This window comes from Gobio gobio (assembly GCF_949357685.1).
Source record: "Gobio gobio genome assembly, chromosome: 20".
Lineage (NCBI taxonomy): Eukaryota > Metazoa > Chordata > Actinopteri > Cypriniformes > Gobionidae > Gobio > Gobio gobio.
The window spans coordinates 1,296,943-1,309,442 of NC_137113.1; the positions used below are offsets into that span (position 1 = coordinate 1,296,943).

General features: G+C 34.9%; 2 protein-coding genes across 2 annotated transcripts in view; one reads left to right on the forward strand and one right to left on the reverse strand.

Moving 5' to 3' along the window:
- The window catches only part of fh (fumarate hydratase), a 33,628-nt gene extending 24,384 nt beyond the window's left edge, over positions 1–9,244 (reverse strand). Inside the window, exon 1 of the mRNA XM_079845584.1 lies at positions 8,779–9,244. The gene's annotated coding sequence lies outside the window, so the exon portion shown is untranslated. The remainder of the gene's footprint in view (positions 1–8,778) is intronic.
- hhex (hematopoietically expressed homeobox) overlaps positions 8,880–12,500 on the forward strand; it is a gene marked incomplete at its 5' end in the record, with an annotated part of 5,437 nt that continues 1,816 nt past the window's right edge. Inside the window, 3 exons of the mRNA XM_079845589.1 lie at positions 8,880–9,186; positions 12,013–12,191; positions 12,272–12,322. Coding sequence (XP_079701715.1) covers positions 8,880–9,186; positions 12,013–12,191; positions 12,272–12,322 — 537 coding nt within the window. The remainder of the gene's footprint in view (positions 9,187–12,012; positions 12,192–12,271; positions 12,323–12,500) is intronic.

Consider the following 12,500-nt stretch of genomic DNA (forward strand, 5'->3'; position numbering starts at 1 on the left):
TTTTCTCGGCGCTCTCCAGGATGGACCAATCACAGCCGTCTGTGATTATTAATCCGTTGGATGCGGCGCTTTACTTGTACTACGATATAAAGTGTGTACTCTTTTTGTGAATAAAAAAAGTAAATACTTTTGAGTGTGTAGCAGAAGAGTAGGCAAGCTTCGGGTCTTTATCGGGCTCTTAATGCCTGTATCAGAGAGAAGTGTTGTCGAGCGTTGATCTGCCATCTGTGGGTCTTTAGAGACTCTCCTCATGTGTTTGCAGTTTAAATATAATTATGTTTTTAAAAGTTAATGGCCAAACGTATCATTACAAAAGTTCACAATGCAGCTGCAGGTGAAATATAATGTGGATAACACTGAATAAATATATTTTCGTCAGGTTAAATACTAATGATTGATCATTCAAGCCTCTCTTGTCCGACTTGCACATCCGCCATGTTTGCAGTTTTTTTAACACATTTTAACCGTTTTTGTAGTTCTAATCGAATCCTCTTCCAACTCGCAATTTCAGCCGTTAGAGAGCGCGTCGATCTGCACTTCGGAAACAGCAGAGAATCCGAATCTCTTTGAGATCTTTTAGACACTACGATTTGGGACGCACTAATTGTATTTTCGAATACTATTTAGGACGGATAGTGTGGGAATTGGGACGCAGCGATGATCATTTGATAATATACACTCTGTCCCAGACTTCTGCGTTGATCGCTGACATTAATACACGTAAATTATTATATTTTATAGTCCACTGTCTCAGGACTGAGATAGAAAGCGGCTAATGTGAGCCTCAGCGCCCCCTGGAGGAAGAGCGAGTTTGCGGACATTTTTGCTTCACGCCAATCTTTTAAGCGTTCGACGGAAGAATATTTAATAATGTAGTTCATCTAAAAGCACTTAAAATATATATACAAAAAATATTATATAAAAATATAATAATATATGGTTATTTAATTAAATATTATTAAATCACTTAACTTATTATCGCCATCTTCATGATTAAGTTGGCTTGAAGCAATACGTTAAAACATGCTAAATCGTGCTAGCAAAAGGCTAAAAATGTTAAATCATGCTAGCAAAATGCTAAAAACCTGTTAGCAAAACATTAAATCACAATTCTAGCAACATGTTAAAACATGTTAACAACACGTTAAATCATGCTAGTAACAAGCTAATTCATGCTAAAACATGTTAGCAACACACTAACTTATGGAAACAACATGTTAAATCATGCTAGCGACATGCTAATTCATGGTAAATTAATGCTAGAAAAAATTTTAATTTGTGATAACAACATGCTAATTTGAGCTAGTAAAATGCTAAAACCTGATAGCAACTCATTAAATTGTGCTAGCATAATGCGAATGCATGCTAAAATATGCTAGCAACATGCTAAATAATGCTAACAATACATTAAAACAGTGCTAAATCATGCTAGCAATTAATGCCAAAACTTGTTACCAACATGCTAATTAATGCTAAATCATGCTAACAACATGTTAATTTGTGCTAACAACATGTTAATTTGTGCTAGTAAAATGTTAAAACCTGGTAGCTAAATGCAAATCAATGCTGAAAAATGCTAGCAACACATTAAATCATGTAAACAAATGCTAAAAATGCTTAATCATGCTAGCAACATGTGAAAACCTGCTATCAACGTGTTAAATCATGATAACAAAATGCTAAAAAAAATTTAACAACACATCATACTAACAACAAGCTAATTAATGCTAAAACATGCTAGCAAAACACACTAAATCATGGTAACAACATGTCAAAACATGTTAACAACATGTTAATTAATGTTAAAACATGTTAGTAATACACTAAAACATTTCTTAATCATTCTAGCAAAACATGCTAATTAATGTTAAATCATGCTCGCAACATGCAGATTTATGACAAAGCATGCTCACAACATGCTAATTTATGACAAAACATGCTCACAACAAAGCATGCTCACAACATGCTAATTTATGACAAAACATGCTCACAACAAAACATGCTCACAACATGCTAATTTATGACAAAAAATGCTAGCAACATGCTGATTTATGACAAAACATGCTCACAACATGCTAATTTATGACAAAAAATGCTAGCAACATGCTGATTTATGACAAAACATGCTCACAACATGCTAATTTATGACAAAAAATGCTAGCAACATGCTGATTTATGACAAAACATGCTCACAACATGCTAATTTATGACAAAAAATGCTAGCAACATGCTGATTTATGACAAAGCATGCTAGCAACATGCTAATTTATGACAAAACATGCTCACAACAAAACATGCTCACAACATGCTAATTTATGACAAAAAATGCTAGCAACATGCTAATTTATGACAAAAAATGCTAGCAACATGCTAATTTATGACAAAAATGCTAGCAACATGCTAATTTATGACAAAACATGCTCACAACATGCTAATTTATGACAAAACATGCTCACAACATGCTAATTTATGACAAAAATGCTAGCAACATGCTAATTTATGACAAAAAATGCTAGCAACATGCTAATTTATGACAAAACATGCTCACAACATGCTAATTTATGACAAAAATGCTAGCAACATGCTGATTTATGACAAAACATGCTCACAACATGCTAATTTATGACAAAAATGCTAGCAACATGCTGATTTATGACAAAACATGCTAGCAACATGCTGATTTATGACAAAACATGCTCACAACATGCTAATTTATGACAAAAAATGCTAGCAACATGCTAATTTATGACAAAACATGCTCACAACATGCTAATTTATGACAAAAAATGCTAGCAACATGCTGATTTATGACAAAGCATGCTAGCAACATGCTAATTTATGACAAAACATGCTCACAACATGCTAATTTATGACAAAAAATGCTAGCAACATGCTAATTTATGACAAAACATGCTCACAACATGCTAATTTATGACAAAAATGCTAGCAACATGCTAATTTATGACAAAAAATGCTAGCAACATGCTAATTTATGACAAAACATGCTCACAACATGCTAATTTATGACAAAAATGCTAGCAACATGCTAATTTATGACAAAAAATGCTAGCAACATGCTAATTTATGACTAAACATGCTAGCAACATGCTAATTTATGACAAAAAATGCTAGCAACATGCTGATTTATGACAAAACATGCTCACAACATGCTAATTTATGACAAAAAATGCTAGCAACATGCTGATTTATGACAAAAAAATGCTAGCAACATGCTGATTTATGACAAAGCATGCTCACAACATGCTAATTTATGACAAAAAATGCTAGCAACATGCTGATTTATGACAAAGCATGCTAGCAACATGCTGATTTATGACAAAACATGCTCACAACATGCTAATTTATGACAAAAAATGCTAGCAACATGCTGATTTATGACAAAACATGCTCACAACATGCTAATTTATGACAAAAATGCTAGCAACATGCTAATTTATGACAAAAAATGCTAGCAACATGCTAATTTATGACAAAACATGCTCACAACATGCTAATTTATGACAAAAATGCTAGCAACATGCTAATTTATGACAAAAAATGCTAGCAACATGCTAATTTATGACTAAACATGCTAGCAACATGCTAATTTATGACAAAAAATGCTAGCAACATGCTGATTTATGACAAAACATGCTCACAACATGCTAATTTATGACAAAAAATGCTAGCAACATGCTGATTTATGACAAAGCATGCTCACAACATGCTAATTTATGACAAAAAATGCTAGCAACATGCTGATTTATGACAAAGCATGCTAGCAACATGCTGATTTATGACAAAACATGCTCACAACATGCTAATTTGACAAAAATGCTAGCAACATGTTAATAACATGCTAATTTATGACAAAAATGCTAGCAACATGCTAATTTATGACAAAAAATGCTAGCAACATGCTAATTTATGACTAAACATGCTAGCAACATGCTAATTTATGACAAAAAATGCTAGCAACATGCTAATTTATGACAAAACATGCTCACAACATGCTAATTTATGACAAAAATGCTAGCAACATGCTAATTTATGACAAAAAATGCAAATGCTAGCAACATGCTAATTTATGACAAAACATGCTCACAACATGCTAATTTATGACAAAAATGCTAGCAACATGCTGATTTATGACAAAACATGCTAGCAACATGCTAATTAATGTTAAAACATGCTCACAACATGCTAATTTATGACAAAACATGCTAGCAACATGCTATTTAATGTTAAAACATGCTCACAACATGCTTAGTTATGACAAAACATGCTAGTAAAATGCTAATTTATGACAAAACATGCTCACAACATGCTAATTTATATTTATGACAAAACATGCTAGCAACATGCTAACTTATGACAAAACATGCTAGCAACATGCTAATTTGTGCTAGCAAAATGCTAAAACCGATAGCAACACATTCAATCATGCTAGCAAACATGCTAATTCTTGCTAAAACGTGCTAACAGCATCTTAAATAATGCTAATAACATGCTTATTTATGCAACCACTCAGAGTACCCTAGCAACCTCATAACAACAACTTAGCAACCATCCTAAGTTTTTAAAACTACTTAAAGCAGCACTATGTAACATTTTTGCAGTAAAATATGCAAACACCACTAGGCCAGTGTTATAAACTGTGTTCAGTCGAGTACTTACAATATCCTCTAGCGGACGGAAAACTTACATAGTGCAGCTTTAACTATCAATCTGAAAGCATTTACACTTTAAGCTTTGGCAACTAAAAAAAAATATATGAACTTTACTCATCGAGTTATTATTATTGGATGACTAAAGATAATTTGTATCCTTTCCCCCCTACATTTACACACATCCTCCACCAGAGGGCGACAACACACAACACACAAAGTGCTGAGACCCACAGAAAGAACAACTGTGTGTGTGTGTGTGTGTGTGTGTGTGTGTGTGTGTGTGTGTGTGTGTGTGTGTGTGTGTGTGTGTGTGTGTGTGTGTGTGTGTGTGTGTGTGTGTGTGTGTGTGTGTGTGTGTGTGTGTGTGTGTGTGTGTGTGTGTGTGTGTGTCCTGTAATCGCCTACTAATTGAAACCAATCGTGATCAATCGACTCCGATAAGAGCTGATCATCACTATCGGTCTTCTCTTATCGCGCGACTGTAAATGAGGAAAGATCCCGGATGTGAAGCGCCGCTGAGCTCCTCGTGAGGAACAGATGAAAGTCCGTCATTATTGATTGATCGAGATCGGTGTGTTTCCCGTACAGTGTGTGTGAATGTGCGCTTGTGCTCTGGCGCCGGGACTGACAGCAGATCAATTAACAGCAATGATTGTCAAAGCGCAAATATTAGCTGTTCCCAGATCAGCGCTTCATGCATGATAAGTGACATTAGTGCGGTTTATAAGATCTGTAACGAGCTCCAATCAGCCTGAGAGAAGATCAATAATAACCGATGAGTGTGTGATTCATTCACATCACAAACACACAACGACTGGCTGATTAATAACCGACTCAAATTCATTAGGTTTGCTTTATATAAGCTTTGATTAGCATCATGTGTTTATTCAGTTATCAATGTTTCTCATGGGTTTATCTTTGAAAGTTCCGTTTTTAGCTATAAAAGCCATTGGACATGTATTATTGTACTATATAGGGTAAATATATATTTATTTGTATGATTAAATCTGGAACTAAATAGGCCTACACATAGCATATATTCAAATAAATGAACGCATACATAAATCATTGTATAAATAAATTAAAGTAAGCCAATAAATTAATAAAAATAAATAGAAAATAATAAATGAAAGGGGAAAAGTACAAACATAAATGCAGGATTTAATTGTATTATTTGTTTTTAAAAAAAGGTCATTTATTTCTTTATTTATTAGCTATATCTATCGTATTTATTTATTTTCAGTTTGGTCCTCCGTGTATTAAACACATTTTTAAAAATAAGATTATATTCTGTTTTATTATTTGTTAAGATATAAATTATCAGTAAAGTTTTTTGATTATATTTCATTAATCCACTGATTTGCATAAAACCACGTGAAAATAAAATCACAAACACTTTACAACAAAAATAATGTCTTAAATAGATACAATATTTTATAACATTTTGTATAAATAAATAATCATATAAATAAATTAAAGTAGGCCTCTAAATAGCCTAAATAAAAATAAATGTAAAAGCTACAGAAAATAATAAATGAAGGGAGAAAAGTACAAAATACATTATTTTATAAAGTAATTTATTCATTTTTTATTTTATTACATCATAACGTTTTTGTGATTATGTTTCATTAATCCACTAATTTGCATGAAAACTCTTTCTAACAAATACAATCTGTAGTTTTTTGACAATTTGTAAGACTATAATTGAACGACTTTCCACTAATTAAACTCAAATAATGTCTGGACATTTGAGCAACTAAACTTCCCTTTTCTGGTGGAAAGACTTTCTCTTCATCATAATGAACGAATCCTTCGTATTATGATCATATAAAGCTATTAAATTATGACTTATGTGAGTTTAATGAAAATGTTCGGAGAGTGAATAATTCGCGATATTATAATCTGATACTCGCGTTACTTGTAATGCGTTACCGCGGTGTGGAAAACTAAACCGCCATGGCCTAATGATGAAATATTATTCAATTATGAGGCTTTGTGTGAAAAATAAATGCAGAAAATAATGAATGAAGGGGGAAATTTATAAAAATAAATGTAGGATTAGATGTTGTTATTTGTTTTATAAATAATCTTTTGTTTTCTTTCTGCAGGTTCGGTCTGTCCTCCGTGTATTAAACACACTGACAAATATAAGATTATATTCTGTTTGATTATTTATTAAGACATAATTTATTGTTAAAGTTTTAATCCACTGATTTGCATGAACTAGTGTAAAAATAAAAAACACTTTACGACAAAAATAATGTCTTATGATACAATCTTCAATAACATCTTTGTTGTTTCTGTCCATTTATAAGACTAAATGAAGTTCCACTGGACATGATGAGAGTTCGTTTTCTTCATCATCACTAATTCAATTTGTACATTTGGTAATTTAAGCAATTTTCTTTTTTTCTTTTTTTTTTTACAGTGTTTTAACAATGTGAGAAAGCACTTTCTCTTTGTCATAATGAAATAATTCTTCATATCATGATCATATAAAGCTATTAAATTATGCGAATTTTGAGTTTATTGAAAATGGTCGGAGAGTGAATAATTCACGCAGATATTATAAAGTAATCTGAAACTCGCGTTACTTTTATCCGTCAGAGCGAACAATTAAATCATTAATTCATGAGGGACTAAAGACATTTTATATAATTATGAGGTTTTTGGATTCGTTTATGTGAGTTTAATGAAAATATGAATAATTATTCAAGCAGATACTTCACGCATTACTGTAAAAAGTAATCTGATTACGTTACTTATAATGCGTTAAAAAAGAAATCCTCTCGGCCTAATGAAATGTTGTTAAATTATGAGGTTTTGTGTGATTTAAAGTAAGAAAAATTAATGTAAAAAATAAATACAGAACATAATTAGTGAAGGGAGAAAGTACAAAATAAATGTAGGATTACATTTTATCATTTGTTTTATCAATAATCTATTTTTATTTTCTGTAGGTTTGGTCCTCCATATTAAATATACAGCGACAAATTAAATCCTTCGTGAGGGTCTAGCAAATCTTTATTAAATTATGAGGCTCTTTGATTCGTTTATGTGAGTTTAATGAAAATGTTCGGAGAGTGAATAATTCACGCAGATATTATAAAGTAATCTGATACTCGCGTTACTCGCGTCAGAGCGAAAAATGTAATCATTAATTATTATTAAATTATGAGGTTTTATGTGAAAATAAATGTAAAAAATAAATTCAGAAAGTAATAAATGAAGGGGGAAAGTACAAAAATAAATGTAGGATTACAATCTATTTTTAATCTAATCTATTTTTATTTTCTGCAGGTTTGGTCCTCTATATTAAACATACAGCGAAAAATTAATCCTTCATGTGGGATTAATGACACTTTATTAAATTATGAGGCTTTTGGGTTAGTTTATGTGAGTTTAATGAAAATGTTCGGAGAGTGAATAATTCACGCAGATATTAAAATGAATCTGATACTCGCGTTACTTTTATCAGTCAGAGCGAAAAATTAAATAATTAATTATTATTCAATTATGATGGTGTATGTGAAAATAAATGTAAAAAATTAATTCGGGGGGAAAGTACAAAAATAAATTTAGGATTACATTTTTATCAATAATCTATTTTTATGTTCTGCAGGTTTGGTCATCCATATTAAATATACAGCGAAAAATTAAACAATTCCTGTGGGATTAATGACACTTTATATAATTATGAGGCTTTTGGGTTACTTTATGTGAGTTTAATGAAAATGTTCGGAGAGTGAATAATTCACGCAGATATTAAAAGTAATCTGATACTCGCGTTACTCGCGTTACTTTTATCAGTCAGAGCGAAAAACTAAATAATTCATGATGTGGGACTAAGTAAGTGTTATTATATAATGAGGCTTTTGGGGTTAGTGTATGTGACTTTAATGAAAATGACTTGACTCGTTACTTTAAAAAGTAATCCGATTACGTTACTTGTAGCTACTAATGCATCAAAAGCTAAAAAATGAACTGGTGTGTGTTTTTGTGTGACTTGATTGAAAACGCTCGAGATTCGTGTGTGTTAACTCCAGGTGCATCCTGACTTTCCCCGTTCATCTCATTCTTCTCGGAGAGCCAATCAGAGCTCGCGTACCTGCAGGAAGTCTGACCCGTTACTCTCCTCCCTCGCGGTGACCTCCCGCTTCGGCAGACCACATGGACGCAGGAGCAGAAGCGCAGTGACAGTCTCCAGACATGCAGTTCCAGCACCCGCACGCGCCTCTCTACGCGCCGACGCCCGCGCCGCCGGCTCACCCGACGCCCTTCTACATCGAGGATATTCTGGGTAGGAGCGCGCCGCTCGCGCCGACGCCGACCCTGCCCTCTCCGAACTCGTCGTTCACGAGCCTGATGCCGTCTTACCGGACCCCGATCTACGAGCCCACGCCGATCCACCCGGTGCTGTCCCAGCACGCGCTCGCGGCCACCTACGCGTCCATCTACCCGTTCCAGCGCTCCGTGGGGGACTTTACGCACGCGCTGATCCGCCACGACCCGCTGGGTGAGCGCGCACTGCTTTATTGATCAATGCTGTGAGATTCGTGTAACAGGTTGTGTGTGTGTGTGTGTGTGTGTGTGTGTGTGTGTGTGTGTGTGTGTGTGTGTGAGAGCTGATCACTCGAGGGACAAAAATGGCACTGTATGTGAAAAGCTGCTTTATTTTAAGCGCGTTTTGACGCGTTCGCGGCGCAAACACCCGCAGGTCCTGGGGTTATAAACGCGTTTTCTACGTGCACGTCCCCTGAAGGCAGGCTCGTGCATGAGGTGTGTTTACCAACAGCTCGTGTGGTTAATAATATCAACCAGACTGACCTGAAGAGGAAGCGCTTCTTGATTTCGAAACTGCAGTTCAAAGCGCATTACTGTGACCCTGATCCTGTGCGTGTGTGTGTGTGTGTGTGTGTGTGTGTGTGTGTGTGTGTGTGTGTGTGAGAGGAAGACTCCTCTGATGATGATGATGATGCTCTCAAACCTCCTGTGCTCAGCAAACCCTGACCCTTTCCGCTCCCTCCGGAAACCTTGAGCTCTCGATAGGAGTGCGCGCGCTCTCAGAAGCGCGAGATGTTTTCCTGGAGCAGGACTCGTGCGCGCTGCTGATTATTTTATCCACATCCTCAATACACACATATTCAGGAAACACTCGACTTCTGATAGCCGGGATCCGTTTTTTACAGATTGTTCGTTTCCTTTCATTGGGCTGAACCTTTTTAACAGCTAAAACACACACACACACACACACACACACACACACACACACACCCGAGCAGATTTTATAAATATGCGTGTTTAAAATACTCACACTCTTAATAAAATGCTCGGATGTTTCAACCCAAATTTGAGTCAAATATGGACAAACTCTACATTTTTAAATCACAATTATTGTAATATTTTGTTTAGAGTGCATCTGTTTGTGAATCACTGATCAAGAACATACATTTCGAGAAATAATCATAAATCAAATCGAGCTTTTTCCCAACAAATCATATGATTTTATTAATATGCCTATATGAACATGTTTAACACACACACACACACACACACACGCGAGCGCTGGGATGTTTCAATCCACATTTTGGGTCAAATTTGGACAAACCCATACATTTTTTTATTACTTTTATTTTAAATTGTAATATAAAATATAGGCTATTTTAAATTAAATTATATATTTATATAGCAGATATTTAATACGTTTATCACTGATCATGGATTTCGAAAATCGAGCTTTTTCACACCAAAACAAACGCATTGTCATTGATTTTTTTGTATTGCAAATGCGATATAAATACACACATGTTTAACATAAACCCAATCGTCGAAATATATTTTAGGCCTAAATAAAATTATTATACACGCCTATTGCCTATTATGTTTACATTATGCGCTATATTCATATATTTAGTTGATGCGTTAAACAATTTCACTCTTTTATCGCTTCATATTTAATCACTGATCAAAATTTTTTTTTAATGAATTTCGAGAAACCACCAAAACAAAACTGCCTCAAAATCGAGGATCAGTTCATTGCTTTGTTTTAATTATTGCAAATATGTTTTATTGATTAACCTGAAACTATATTTTAAATACAAGTATTGTATATAATAGGCTATATACTGTATGTATAGGCTATATTCGTATCAAGACAAATTGTTTTATTAATAAACGCAACATATTTAATATATCCGTACAATAGCCTATTTTTAATAATGACATGTATATATATATATATAGATAGATAGATATAGATAGGCCTATATATATATAATTGATGGCCTGAGTAACACAATGGCGTTATTAATGGTGTGTTCGCGCGCGTTGTTAACGGTGTGTGTGTGTGTGAAGACGGGATGAATCGCAGTTTCCTGTGTGTTTGTGAGGATTGGACGGATGTTCAGCCCATTCACCAGATTAACCAACAGGAAACACATTGGCGGATATTTTGCCATAGAGTCCTTCTGCTCATAAACTCCACTCTCAACGGATGTTCAGCTGACACACACAGATTCAACGCGCGCGCTGTTCATCTGGAGATACACACATCAGACATGTTATGCACACCTTATGCTATTTATGCATATGATATGAGATATGCACATGTTTGGCACATGATATGCACACATAATGCACGTTATATGTTATGCACATGATATGCAAGTTAGGCACATGTTATGCACACGTGATGCACGTTATGCACATGATATGCACACATAATGCACACGTTATGCACATGTTATGCACATGTTATGCACATGATATGCACATGATATGCACACATAATGCACGTTATGCACATGTTATGCACATGATATGCACACATAATGCACATGTTATGCACATGTTATGCACATGATATGCACACATAATGCACATGTTATGCACATGATATGCACACATAATGCACATGTTATGCACATGTTATGCACATGTTATGCACATGATATGCACACATAATGCACACGTTATGCACATGATATGCACACATAATGCACATGTTATGCACATGTTATGCACATGTTATGCACATGATATGCACACATAATGCACATGTTATGCACATGATATGCACACATAATGCACATGTTATGCACATGTTATGCACATGTTATGCACATGATATGCACATGATATGCACACATAATGCACATGTTATGCACGTTATGCACATGATATGCACACATAATGCACACGTTATGCACATGTTATGCACATTAAATGCACATGATATGCACACGCTATGCACACATTACGCAAATTATATGCACACGTTATGCACATGATATGCACATGTTCTGCGCACGTTATATGAACCTGTGTGTGTGTGTGTGTGTAGGTAAGCCGCTGCTGTGGACGCCCTTCATCCAGCGGCCTCTGCACAAGAGGAAAGGCGGACAGGTTCGGTTCTCCAACGACCAGACCATCGAGCTGGAGAAGAAGTTCGAGACGCAGAAGTATCTGTCTCCTCCCGAGAGAAAGAGACTCGCCAAGATGCTCCAGCTCAGCGAGAGACAGGCGAGTCCAGCACTGAGGCTTTCTCTGACCCCTGTCTTCATAACTTCATATTCATAACTTCATAACTTCCTCTTCTACAGGTCAAAACCTGGTTCCAGAACCGCCGGGCCAAGTGGAGGAGATTGAAACAGGTGAGAATCAGTTCTGCTCTTAAAATACCTGTCAAAATTGAGTTTTGTTGTATTTTTATTAGGCTATTGTAATAATAATAATAGTAATTATAAAAATCTCTTATTATTGCAGCAAGCCTTATTTATTTTTATTTTATTATTGTAATTAATGTATTTTTGTAATTCATTACCCTGTAGC